The 14803-nt window shown below is 41.1% G+C and overlaps 1 protein-coding gene across 4 annotated transcripts in view; it reads right to left on the bottom strand.

Annotated features, from left to right (window-relative positions):
• Positions 1–14803, bottom strand: part of WDR33 (WD repeat domain 33) — a 150961-nt gene that overhangs the window by 97649 nt on the left and 38509 nt on the right. For all 4 annotated transcript variants that reach the window (XM_073581161.1, XM_073581162.1, XM_073581163.1 and 1 more), the window contains one exon: positions 10673–10824. In XM_073581161.1, the coding sequence (XP_073437262.1) occupies positions 10673–10824 (152 nt within the window). The remainder of the gene's footprint in view (positions 1–10672; positions 10825–14803) is intronic.

Below are 14803 nucleotides of genomic sequence, written 5' to 3'. Positions count from 1 at the left end.
TCAAAATAAAAAAAAAAAAAAAAAAAAAAAAACACGATTAAAAAAAAAAGTCTTAAGTCAAAACGCCAGAATTACTTTTTTTGGTCACTACAACACTGCATTAAAATGCAATAACAGGCGATCAAAAGATCATATCTGCACCAAAATGTAATCATTAAAAACATCAGCTCAGCGAGCAAAAAAATAAGCCCTCACCCAACCAGAGAACACGAAAAATGGCTCTTTTTTTTTTTTTTTTTTTTTTTTAACAAAGTTTGCAATTTTTTTTCACCATTTAGATAAAAAAGAACCTAGACATGTTTGGGGTCTATGAACTCGTAATGACCTGGAGAATCATATTGGCAGGTCAATTTTAGCATTTAGTGAACCTAGTGAAAAAGGAAAAAAAAAAAAAAAAAAAACTTGGGATTGCAGTTTTTTTGTAATTTCACCACACTGATTTTTTTTCCCTGTTTCTACATGACATGGTAAAACCAATGGTGTCTTTAAAAAGTACAACTCATCCTGCAAAAAAAACAAGCCCTCACATGGCCATAGTGACGGAAAAATTAAGTTATGGATCTGGGAAGAAGGGGAGCGAAAAACAAAAAGGCAAAACAGAAAAAAGCTCCGGGGGCTAAGGGGTTAATATCAGCTCACAGCTGTATACTTAGCCTTTACTGGCTATTAAAATGGGGGACCCTTAAAAAAAAAAAAAATAGATGACGTATGGTCCCCCTATAATTAATAACTGGCAAAGGTTATGTAGACAGCTGAGTGCTGATAATAGCCTAGGGAGGGGCCATGGATACTTCTCCCCCCTCCCCAGGCTAAAAACAGCAGATCTTAGCCAACCTAGAAAAGGCGCATCTCTAAAATTCGCCAATTCTGGCACTTAGCCTCGTTCTTACCACTTGCCCTGTAGCAATGGCAAGTGGGGCGATAGTTTGCTGGGGTTGATGTCACTTTTGCATTCAATTAAAGAACTTTATTCTGGGTTTCTGTGTTTTCATACAAAGTGACTATGGGGTGAGTAATTGGGGTGTCATATTGACGCCTCTACATTACTAACCTCGGGGCTTGATGTCAGTTAATGCAAAGGTGACATCAACCCCCCCAACTATCAACCCCACTTGTCCTGTAGCGGTGGCAAGTGGGAAGAGTGAGGCTAAGTTCCAGAACTGGAGCATCTTATAGATGCACCTTTTCTGAGGTGGCTGAGAGCTGATGTTTTTAGCCGGTGCGTGGGGGGTAATCCACGGCCCCTTCCTAGGCTATTAATATCAGCCCTCAACTGTCTGCATAGCCTTTGCTGGTTATTATAGGGAAACCCCATGTCATTTTTTTTTTTTAAGGATCCCCCATTTTAATAGCCAGTAAAGGCTAAGTATACAGTTGTGAGCGGCTATTAATAGCCTGGGAAGCTCCTTGGGTATTACCCCCTTCCCAGGCTACAAACATCAGCCCCCAACCGACGGCTTTCCCTCTGCTGGTTATGCCATTTTTTTCAGAAAAATAATCTTTTAATTAAATACATGTACAGAAAGCTGCACACTGTACTAATTGTATTTGCACGGACATCTGTATATCTACTTATTCTATGTGTATTTACTGTAAATAATCCATCTCCTCTATGCTGTCTGCTCCTGCAGTGATTTTAGAGTACACGGCAGATGAATTGCCGGCTTTTTTCAATGTAATATATATATACACATACATATTTATGTGTGCGTCACTGAAATCTGTGCATTCTATATGTATATATCTATTCTATCCTGTCCATGTGATTTTACTGTATGAATTGCCGGATCTTCATAGGACACCAGTGCGTAAAATTCAGACAGCACCCTGCATTTTTTTCCTTGCACCCATAGGCTTGTATTGGCGAGTCTCTGTGACAACCACAGCATGCTGCGATTTTACACACACGGCGAATACGGCTGAGAAAATAAACAGTGATGTGAGCTGCCCCCATAGATTAACACTGGGCCGAGTGCTGTGCAATGTTTGCTCGAAGACCAATCGCCTGTATTCTACTGTAGTGTGACGTCGGCCTAAGACTGATGTTTTGTATGCCTGCTTTAATGAAGGAGTGCTGGAGTAAGATGCATCAGATTTATTAAGAGGCTTGAGATGCTTTAATAAATTTGACATCCTTTTCAACTAAAGTGCACCACCGCCATAAATGTACGCAAACCCTTTTCTGGCATACATTTGTCATAATTTGGAGGACGTTTATGAAGTAAATTATGATTAATATGTTGGGCATGCTTGGTCACAACCTCATCCCACTTGAGTTCCACCCACTTTTCAGAAAGTTGGAGGAGATGGCCTGGATTGGCGTAAAAACACCAAAAATCACAGCAGTTTTGCCCAACCATGAGGGAGAGAAACCTAGGTAATAAATAAGAAAAGTAAAAACTGAAATACAATTTAATAAGAATCAAAGTTAAAAGTTAAAAGGGAAAACAGGAAGAACAGTCATAGCTTGTCTATTGTATGGGGAATTTAAATTTCAGCCACCTAAGCAGAAACGCGCTATAGATACACACAATACAGTGCATAGCCCATAATTATTTTACTTGCTTATACAGCTCCATTACTACCACAGCAATGGACAGACAATCATCGCTGTTCCCATTGGGGATCATAATCTATGACTTTGGTGTGTGCGAGGAAACCGGAAAACCCAGGCAAACACGAGAATATACAGACCTCGTTACAGATGTTGTCCATTGCTGAATTTGAACAAAGGACCCCAGCGCTGCAAAGCAAAAAGCTAACTATTATTGAAGTAGCAAAGTTACTTTCACATTATCTAGACCTTGCTCAAATCTATGGCATGGCTTCCATCGAGGGCAGTTACACATGTCACTGTATTCTTCCTAGGAAGCTGAATTAAGTTAGTGATTGAAAAATAAAAAATAAATAAATTGAGGCTTTACAGTCAATGAGAACACTGCCTAACTCCAAAATGCTCAGATCACCATTAACAATCCTACAAGATACAATGTAATAAAGAAAAAAAAAAAATCATAATTCTATTAATAGATCTGACAGCCTAAAGTTACAAAGCAAAAGTCTTGAGGGCGCTTTACTGATGGTAAATTGGAAAAGGGCTGAGGTGGAGTATCTGTCAAATACATACATGCATGCATCTCGAGTGCAAATGACTGGGGAATGAATGGAAGCAGTCGGCGCATGCTCAGTAACTAGCGGTGACGTCACCGCTCATCACTGAGTCTGCACTCTGCTTCCATTCATTCCCCAGTCATTTTTTTGTGTTATCAGCGCTCCGCCTGTAAACGTATTAACCCCCGAGATGGATTTACGCCGTGGGACGTCACTGAGCGCCGGACAGGTAATGTATAGTGTTGCTTTATTTTTCACCTTTTTTGCAGAAGATCAAGGGCTTCGCAAAAGAATTATGAGTGTAATAAAGATTATGAAAATGTGTGTGTTGTATTCTTTCATTAAAATAATTTCTTCTTATTGTGTGTTTATTTAACCCTTTATTTACTGTAACATTAGTAATGGAAAGGTGTCTTATCGACACCTCTTCATTACTAATCCGGGCTTAAAGTCACCTTAGAATAGAAAGGTGGCATTAACCCCTTATTACCCCACTTGCCACCGCTACAGGGCAAGTGGGAAGAACCAGGCAAAGCTCCAGAGTAGGCGCATCTAATAGATCAAAGGCCTTTTACCAGCCTGAGAATATCAGCCCTCAGCTGTCAGCTTTAGTCAGGTTGGTTGTCAAAAATAGGGGTGACCCCACACCGTTTTTTAAAATTTATTTAAATAATTTAAAAAAAACAGCGTGGGGACCCCTCTATTCTCCACAACCAACCTTGATGAAGCTGACAACTGAGGGTTGCAGCCCCCAGCTGCAAGTTTCGTCTGGTTGGTTCAGAAAATGAGGGGGACCCCACGTCGGGTTTTCACTCATTCTTCTCTCCTGCCGGCAGAGCAGAATGACAGCTGTTGTCAGCACCAGACGCCAGGAACAGCGCTTACTGTAGCGCTTCTTCCCGGCGCCATCCGTGTGGTCCTGATGTGGCACACATGCGGCACACGGTTGCCACCACGGAGGTACCACGTGAAACTAGCCTAACAGCATGCTCTGGTGCTGGCTCATTAGTGTTGATGTGAACAGGCAACAAAGCGTGCGTTGTCATTGTGCACATTACGCAGAGGACAGCTCTGCCCCTGAAACGTGCTTCACTGACGCTAAATTTCAAGGATGGGCAGAGGCTGTGGCTACAGCCTCTCTCCCCTGATGACACTCAGTTTTAGTATCCCAGCTTGCAACAGAGATGCTCAAAGTCATGGAAAAAGGAAGTAGTAATAACAGTACTTTAAGTGGAAATAAAAACTGCGTTCTAACCACCCCAAAAAGAAAACTTCAGTAAGAAATCCATTCAAATAAAAACCTAAAATTGTATTTCTATAGCGTAAACTCAACAGCACTGTATATGATACAAAGCTGTACATTAAATGTATACCAGCAGTGAAAAAAAAAAATCACATACATGAACATAGCAGTGCATAAAATGCACATATCTGCATGCTCTGGTACCAGCTCATTACTGCTGATCTGAGCTGGCAGCAGAGCGGGTGCAGTCATTGAGCAGGTCACACAGGGGAGTAGCCCAGCCCAAGCATCAAAGAGTGTGATTTAAAATCCACAACCTGTCAATTTAATGTTGAAGACTGCGACAAAGGTTCACAGTAGGACATCCACAGGGTATATTTTTAAAGTTGCGGCTTTTCGGCTATTGAAGTTCCACAGTGGCTACTACCTATATGAATGGGAGTTTCTAACATGTCCTATTGCCTAAAACCTACAAAGATCATATGACAGCCCCTGCAGAGATCCTATAACGGTGTACAGATGTAAATGAGCCACTACAAAGCTCATATTAAAGGGCTGAAGTCAAATCAGAACTTCCACAGTTCACATCAGTGGCTGATATAAGGGGCCAATATATTGAAATCAAATCAGAATAAACTAAACCCTGTAATACTAAAATCATGTGAGGGTCAGTAAACAATCATCTTTTGGTGTGAAAAAACATGCTGGCAAACAGGTTATCTTGCATTTCTGATAGGTAGATACAGTCAATCATGGCTGGAGTCACTCACCCAATGGACCTGGACAGTAACCAAAGTTGTCTTGGCTGCTTGTACGAGCGAGTCTGCTTGGCTACATGACCACAACCCCATTACTATAAAGAAAAACTAGCACAGGTAGGCAGGACTAACTGTGCTGGGTGATGAAACCGACACTATAAGGTCAGGTTCACGTGTATAAAAAAGAAAAAAAAAGTTCATTTCAATCCAGTGAAAAGGGATGATTTTTTTTCTCAGTTGTCATCCATGTTCAGTTTGTATGCAATCAGTTTTGCTTTTTTTTTTTTACAGCAGCAGTTATTTTTCAAGAACACTCAAGAGTTTCCCATGTTACAGAATTACAATATATATATGCTCTATTTCATTGAATGCCATTGGTCTGAGTCCTGTACGTGTTTATTTTTTCACAGTCATCATGCAAACCAAAAATACGGCAGTGTAAATGAGCCCTTAGGCAGAGTGAAAGCGAGTCATACTGCCACGATGTGTTAGCTCTGGCCCACAGAGAACATGGTGACGATGGCCAGTGTATCAGCAGTCTGAATTACTCTCTTGGCAAGAACACAGCGACCGTTTATGGAAAGATGCTCGACTCCCTTCATGGCAGATGTTGCGCTAGTGTAAAAGTCGTTCATGGATTCATTCGTTCTTAGAGTGGGGGGTGAAAATAAAGAAACTGTTCTTGAAAGGACATCATCTCGCATAGAGAGGGGTGCTGTCAACAATATGCATGCTATATGGGGAGAGGTCAGCCGACGTGCCTGCTTGTTTGTGGGCAGAAATCTGAGGTAGGGTGGTGGCAAGCTGCTATTGAAAACTGTATTCGTTGGTTTATTTTATTATGCTTTCCTTGCTATAAAAGGTGAATGTCACTGACTATGCACCTGCTGGACAGCATCCAAAAACCTACTCAGATCAACATTTGAAAGAACTTATGCTATATGCCAGTATAAGGAGGCTTAATCCATAATTTCCCTCGGGATCAATAAAGTAACGTATCATAAACCATGCAATGATCCTCCGGGGGGGGGGAAAAAAATCTGCAAATTTCCCCTTCAGAGAGAAAGAGGACCTGAACTCTAGCGCCACCTATTGAAAATCAAGCGGCGAAGCTCATTAAAAGGGTCGATACTGCCTTTTAAGATTGCCATTTCCAATATGTGGCACCAATGTTCAGGTCCCCTTCCTCTTTATAAAGAGTCTGAAGTAATCATTAAACGTGGCCTTTTGTGTTGAATTTGGAGAAAAAATTTGGGCACTTTATATAGAAGTTATGTTGCGATACTTAGAGTTTTGCTAAAATACCTAATTTGCAGTGGGGGTTGAATAATTCTAATTGCAACTGAATAACCCATGACTTAAACTAAGAGCAAGAACTTTAGAAACCTGTCAATACGCATGTTTTGTCTTTGTAAAAATTCTACAAGAACTGCTAGGAAAAAAAATAGCCAGCTGCGACCTGCCACCTCTACAGAACTTACATTTTCTTACACTGGGGGTTATAAATTATTACGTCTCCTTCACAATAACATAGCTCTGCTTTTGAGGCGTCCTATGAATCTAGAGGAGTAGCACTAAAGATTCCACAAAGTAATGGACGAAAGCCCTATGAAGCAGTGTCATCCGGTGGAAGCGGAGGTCTGCTCCAAGCCATTACATTTGGAAGCTGGAGTCGGCAACAAAATTCCTTTCCATTGTATTTAAAGTTAATATGTGCACTCCATGCCTGCATTAAGAATGTATACTTGAACCTATATCCATTTACAGTGCCCATACTAAAATGATGCAGAAATTGGTTAGCGACCCCTCTCTCAGAATGAAAGCTCTGGTGTGTGCCTTATGGTTGGGGGTTAATCTGTCTCAGCCAAAGGCAGACCTTGGAAGTTAGTTTAAGATAAACTTTCATGGGAGCACTCCTTCAAGCTTTTTTTTTTCTTGTGCTCAACCCTTCAGCATTTGTAAACAGCACAATGTACTCTACAGAGGTCCAGATACACCAGCCGTATAAAACAGACTAGGCTATGTTCACATGCACAGTTTTTGCGGTGTTCTTTTTCTACAGCCAAAATGGGCTCTCTTGACAGGATTAATCCGGAGTTCAAAACAGTTTTTCAGCATTTTCTCCGTAGGGATTATATCTTGGACTAAAATACATATTTAATAAGTTTTTTTTTGGGTTTTTTTTATAATATAAAGCTTCAAAAAATGCAGTGAAAACCCATTTGTGTCTTTCCACTGGTTTTCTTCTTGCTTTAGATGGGTTAACAAACGCTGCAAAAATGCTAAAAGAAGTCTTGTATCAATTATGTTATGGAGTCATGCTCGTCCATCTTTCTTGGTCTCCTGATGACTCTTATCCTGGAGAAAACGCTTTGGGTTTGATTATGGACAACTATTAGTGACAGTCATCTGCAAATTCTGTATGTGTGTCTAAAACCATAGCATCTGAGCAGGCTGGATTGTTACCCTGGTATGGCATCCGGTTTCACACAGTTTATTGCTTTATTTTCATTGCGAGACGCCGTTATACTTGCACGGCTGATTATTTTTTGCGGCGGTGCACATATTTTGGATACTAACACCTTTTCCTTGTATCCATATGATGCTTCTATTGCAACATAAGGAGACTACTGCTTGTGAGTGTCTTCTAGACTATCATGTCTGTTTCTTATGGTAGAATCTGTGCTCTAAGGATAAAACACCTATCTAGGGTCGTTATCAGTGCTCAGGGCTACATGAGGGGCAGGGGCGCCTTCACATGCGTGGCCTATTAGGGTGTCAACCTCCATGGACAGACAGGCCTCATGGTTTAGGGCCTTACAGGAATATTGTTGTGGTTATTTTGCCACACTTTCCCCAATTGGTTTCCAGTAAATATATACTACGATAAATAATTTTATTTTGACACTTAGGAAATTTTAATGTATATGCATTAAAGTATTTGTCTTTTAACAATATTTAGATTTGAGAGTCCTCAATGGTTGATTTTAATGGCTAACTAAAAAGATGGTAAATTACAAGCTTTCAAGACTACTCTAGTCTCTTCATCAGACATTCTTGTGTCTTAACAATAAAGGTTTCCTCGCTGGTTGAGTTTGTGCAGCAAGAACTGAGCCATACACAGTGTGCACACATACCCTTATGCGTTTCTAACACTTTGTGCCTTGACCGGCAAAAGGGCAGAGCTTCGGTATATCACAGTGTTGACAAATGGAAAGGTATGTGGAATAAGTGTGACAGTGCCAATTTTTGACTCAAGGTAAATCATTTAATGGTCGAAATGACACTAAACAGTCTAAAAAATGGCACAAACTCAGTGTGAGCCATGGTGGTAAATTTGGTACAATTTTAGACTACTAGTTTAAAATTTAAGCAATATTGATAATGGGCCACTGTACCTAGTACTCCGATATACATCTCGCCTGTGGTGACCATGATAATACAAGCTGTATAATAGCTCCTTGTGGCAATAATTACTTACCTCAAAATCAAACTTTCACAATTTCAAAGTTGGACAAGCAAATCTGAAGGGCCTGATCAGTAAAAGATGCTCCATTGAATAAAAGTGCAACATAAATGGTTGGTTTTTTTTTGTTTCTTTCTTTAACAGTAAAACAATATACTGAATACCTTCTGAAATCAATGATACAATGTAATCTAATCATATAGACACGCTTTACCACTGGCTCAGTATGTGCTAGTATGGCAGATAAAGTATTTTTTTTTTGTTTGAAAAACAAAATCAGTAAACCTCCATTAAGGTCTCAAGCTTAGTATTCAAATATTTTTACTTTGAAAACATTAGATTATTTGAAACTACCGCCAATTGGTAAAAATGTACTGATTGATAGTTATATCACGCTGCCGGTGGGTCCACGTAAAAGGACCCTTTTGCCGAGGATCCGTGATAACTTATTGATGGGTAGGTGTCCGATCGCTGGGATCTGCACCAATTGGCAGAGTGGGGAGCTTTCCTTGTTATAGAGTGGAGCGCCAGTGCACATGCACGACAGCTGCTTCATTAATCGCCTGCTCCGTTTTTTCCAGCAGCCCTACATAGAATTAATGGAGAAACGATTGGGCATGCACACTGTAGCTGCATTTTATACTGAGGATAAAAGTTCAGTGAAATGTCAATTAGTGAAGGTTATCACAGATCAGCAATTTTTCACTAGTCAGCCTCATTAAACATAAAAAGCAGTGGAGTACGGCCCTCAAGGATATTAAGTGGCAGACACCTCCTAATAATTTGGTCACATCATTGTCTGTCAGTCTGCCACAAAACCAAATCGAAATCTGTTAATGAGCTGCCACCAAAGATTCGCACCATATCTTACACCAACTTCCGGCAAAATCAGTATTATATATGTCGGCCTGTGAGAGGTTCTGTCCTCACATGCTAAATTTTGCCAATTTCACATCAAGTTTTTTAAAATTTGACTTTTGTCAAATTTTGCAATTTTTTAACTTAAGAAGGCTGTTGTATACCTTATACATTTGCCACTAAAATATGACACTAACATGAAAATCTAGGTTTTTCATTTTTCTAAAAAAAAAAAAAAAAAAATTGTTAGCTGGAGCAATGTAACTCTCCCACTGCTGTACTTCAGAGACCTCAATATTCATAAGCAGCATGGTAACGCTGCAGACCTGCCACTGATTGTCTTCCTACACTGCTGTCAATCAGCAGCGGGTAGTCTGCCACTCATGAATATTGAGGACTGGGCAGCCATAGCATCACACAGATGACTTTCGCTAATAAAGCAGGATTTTTATGAGAACTAATGAAACAGGTCAAGTGATGCATCAAGTAAAAGAGTGTGCCTTTTATGCCTCCAAAATATTAGTATGCTTGTGATGAATACTACACGAATCTGAACCCATCTTGCATGTGGTCTCACTTTCAACCTACTCTGGTTACCATAAAGTCATGGATAATTTATGGATTTTGTATTAGAAGAATATTGACATGCTACTTTGCATTGTGCTGCAGATTTTGGTTTGTACAATATTCCAAGATTAAAAGTTAAAGAATTAAATGCATTTAAAAAGAATAATTAGCTGGATCAAGTGGATTTTTAAACAAATTATTTACAAAAAATGTGTGAATATTTCCAAATTGATACCTGGAAAAGCATAAGTCAGCTTTTAGAGAAAAAATCATAAAGGGAAAGTGTGCCAGCCCTTCCTAATAATGAAGAATATTCCAGTAGGGTATTACCTGTAGGATTTTGCACTGTGGGAGTCGAGTGCTTTTTATTGTCATAGTATGTGTAGCTGTCAGTTTTATTGTATTGTGCTTTATTTTGCATCTGTGAACTATTGGAAGGCACAGAATTCTTTATTTATAAAGCAAACGTCTTGGCATACACAGTTTGTGCGAGAAACAGTACACAATGCTGTGGTCGAACACAAAGAACAACAGGAATGGACGTGCATAAGATACTGCTTCAACCTGACTGAGCCTGCCCCCCAACGAAAGACTGCAGACTTCAAATATATACAACATTGATGGCAGAGATTAGCAATATCTATGGAAAAGGGTAGAGTGGTTATAAACCTGGCTTCTCTAATCGCCTCCTTATGCGCCTGGAACATCTTGACATTATTCATGTTGGATTGCCAGTACTTCACATATCCGCTATGGTCAGCAGTCAACATCCACATGTCATTATGGGACCAGGTCATAGCTCGGACTGGGCTGTCATGAGCCTAAACAGAAGGTAGAAAAGTTTTAACTTGTGTCTACTCAGATTATTAACAAGGAATAATGTTTATGTAACATTTAGAAGTTTTCTTTAATCAGCCATTTCGTTATGCCTTTAGATTGCTCTAAAAAGGTATTTGTCACCAGGTCAAAAGTGGCCAATTTTGCTTTTACTTTATTCCCACTGCTCTTTGAGATTTTTTTTTTTTACATTTGTTATAAGGTCAGAGCTATAGGCCTCTATATTTAGTGCTAATTTTATAATTTCTACAAGGGGGTGTGGCTTACAGGATCCTGAGGGCGTGTCTTTACGCTACTCTGCACCATTAGCCTGTGAGCCATGCCCAATTATAATGACTAGTGATGAACGAGGACGCTTGGGTGTTATCCGAGTATCTTGGGCATGCTCGAATAATATGCTCAAGTCACCGCGGCTGCATGATTTGTGGCTAACAGGAAATTCCCACCATGTTTTGTGGCTGTCTAACATCTGAGAATCATGCAGCCGTGGGGACTTGAGCATATTATTCGAGCACCCAAGACACACCGATAATACCCGAACATGCTCAGATAACACAATATCCGAGCACACTCGCTCATCACTAATAAGGATGATAAAAATTGGTACCAAATAAAAAAAGCCAATACCTCTGTGATCGTATGGCAAATTTCAAAGAGAAGAAAAAAAACACTCTGGTGACTAAAATAGGGATTTTTGTGTACTCACCGTGAAATCCTTTTCTCTGAGCCAATCATTGGGGGACACAGAGACAGTGGATGTTATGCTGCTGGCCACTAGGAGGACACTAAGTAAGCCTGAAAAAGAATTAGCTCCTTAACTGCAGTATACACCCTCTCGCTGACTGAGATTTCTCCAGTTCGGTGAAAAAAGCAGTAGGAGCATTAACAGTCAATAATAACCATAACTAAGTCAAAGCCTAATAATGCTACAGTGAGCCAATAGGCTAAACAGGGTGGGTGCTGTGTCCCCCAATGATTGGCTCGGAGAAAAGGATTTTACGGGGAGTACACAAAAATCCCTATTTCTCCTACGCCTCATTGGGGGACACAGACAGTGGGACGTCCTAAAGCGGTCCCTGGGTGGGGACCATACATCTGCTAATACCCCATGTACCACTGAGGTACTGCCGACTGTGTCTGCTGAGATCTGCATCTGCAGGCCTGAGAATGATTTAAGCAATGTTTGTAAAGGTATGCAGGCTGGATCAATTCGCAGCCTTGCGGACAGGCCTGAGAATGAATTTGTACAAAAACTGGAAAGCAGTCAAACAGTCCCATAAAAATTATTTTTATTAGTACAAAAAAATAAAAGCAAATAGAATGGGAGCAAACATATTGTGCACAGCAAGTGGTCACACACTAAAGGGCATATAGGCCAGAACCTCCACATCCACATAATAGTCAAACCCAGGTATAGGTGAGTATTTATGAGATAAATAAAGTGTCAGTGTGCACATAACATATGGGATATATATGTGAGTATACTGTTTGTAAACAATTAAAGAGCAAATGCCCATATATAATATTCAAGAAATTATTATACGTAAACTTAAACTCAAATAAATACCCATACCTTATTCACAGCCAAAAATCATCAGCCCATACAAATATATAAAGCACCATCATTAATATGGTGCATAGATTATACAGTGTGTCCTGCAGTGGCTAAAGACTGAGGAAGGAGTCTGTAGCTCTGAAACGCGCGTCGGGGAAGGCTGAGGGTCCGTTTCCTCCCACATCTCCTGTAATTGAGGTAATGTTGAATTTGGTATATGGTGTTGAATTCATTTTGTTATAGCTCTGGCACTCTAGTGAGCCTGTGCCATTGTGGATGTTTCTTGCGCCATATGCATTTATGTGGTGCAACACTGAATATAGTCTTTAGTCACTGCAGGAAACACTGTATAATGATCTATGCATCATATTAATGATGGTGCTTTATATATTTGTATGGGCTGATGATTTTTGGCTGTGAATAAGGTATGGGTATTTATGCGAGTTTAAGTTTACGTATAATAATTTCTTGAATATTATATATGGGCATTTGCTCTTTAATTGTTTACAAACAGTATACTCACATATATATCCCATATGTTATGTGCACACTGAGACTTTATCTCAAAAATACTCACCTATACCTAAGTTTGTGGGTTTGACTATTTCTTATGTGGATGTGGAGGTTCTGGCCTATATGCCCTTTAGTGTGTGACCACTTGCTGTGCACAATATGTTTGCTCCCATTCTATTTGCTTTCAATTTTTTGTACTAATAAAAAGAATTTATGGGACTGTGACTGCTTTCCAGTTTTTGTATAGCTTGCTTCATTGCAGTTTTGTACGGTGACTGTCCTCTTACGATACACATGGTGAATAGATATTTGGCAATCTGCCCTATTATTGTTATAATTATTCTCTATCTACATGTGTTATGTTTACTACTATTATTTCATACTCTGAGAATGAATTTGGTAAGGTTTTGTAAAAAGTATGCAAACTGGACCAAGTCGCAGCCTTGCAGACCTGTTCTGCCGAGGCCTGGTGCCGAATGGGCGGAGGCGCCCACTGACCGGATAGAGTGCGCCTTAATCCCCACTGGGACAGGCGCGTTCCTGACACGGTAGGACTCATGAAATCGCCAAGCGAATCCACCTGGCTAGCGTTGCTTTTGACGCGGCTAGACCCTTCCTATGCCCCTCTGGAAGCATGAACAGGGCATCTGACTTGTGGAAGGGAGCCGTCCGCAAGATGTACCGTCTCAGCGCCCTAACCACATCCAGGGTGTGGAGGGCCTTCTCAATGCGATGTACTGGTGCCAGACAAGAAGAAAGGCAAAACAATTTCCTCGTTGAGATGGAAAGAGGAGACGACCTTGGGCAGGAAGCATGGGGACGTCCTGAGAACTACCTTTTCCTGATGAAAATTCAGGAACGAAGAACGGCAGGACAGGGCTGCCAATTCCAAAACTCATCTGATTAACGTAATTGCCACTAGAAAGACCACCTTCCAAGAGAGGACGGACAGCGACATCCTGCAGCGGTTCGAAAGCAGCCTCCTGTAAGGCCAAGAGAACCAGGTTAAGGTCTCATGATTCCAATGGCCTTCTATAAGGAGGCGCCACATGGGAAACTCTCTGAATAAACTTCTTGACCTGAAGTTTGGTGGCAATTTTGTGTTGGAAAAGCACTGACAAGGCCAAAATTTGGCCCTTGAGCGAGATAAGCGCGAGGCCTGATTTTAATGCAGATTGAAGGAATTCCAATATGGCTGGAATGGAAAAAACACCAGAGGTGATCGACCATGATCCTTGCACCACGAAAATAAGGTTTTCCAGGTGCAGTGATAGATGCACATGGACACAGGCTTCCTAGCACTAATCATGGTGGAAATCACTTCGTGAGAGAACCCAGCCTGTGCTAAAGTCCAGGATTCAACGGCCACACCATCAAAGACAGGGCCACGGAGTCCTGGTGGTAAATCAGGCCATGCGAGTGTAGATCCACACGATCTGGAAGTCGCCAGAGGACATCGGCGACTAGTTGTATTAGTTCTGCATACCATGTTCAGCGCAGCCAATCTGGCACGACTAGGATCACTGGTAGTCCCTCCGCTCTGATCTTCTTGATGACCCTTGGAAGCAAGGGAACAGGAGGGAAGATGTACGGGAGCCGGAACCGGTGCCATGGCAGAACTAGAGCATCCACTCTGAAGGCGCATGGATCGCATGATCGGGCAATGAACCGAGGAACCTTGTTGTTTAGTCTTGAGGCCCTGAGATCCACATCCGGAGTCCCCCAACGATGACAAATGTGCTGAAAGACTTCCGGATGAAGAGACCACATCCCCGAGGCAATGCCTTGGCGACTGAGAAAATCTGCCGCCCAATCTTCTACGCTCGGCCAATGGAGGATGTGACTCACTTTGTGCACGGCCATCCTGGTCCGGTACCTCCCTGGCGGTTGATATA

The sequence above is a fragment of the Dendrobates tinctorius genome, unplaced genomic scaffold, assembly GCF_039654945.1.
Source record: "Dendrobates tinctorius isolate UK_male_01 unplaced genomic scaffold, ASM3965494v1 ptg000069l, whole genome shotgun sequence".
NCBI lineage: Eukaryota > Metazoa > Chordata > Amphibia > Anura > Dendrobatidae > Dendrobates > Dendrobates tinctorius.
This window is presented reverse-complemented; position numbering and strand designations above follow the sequence as displayed.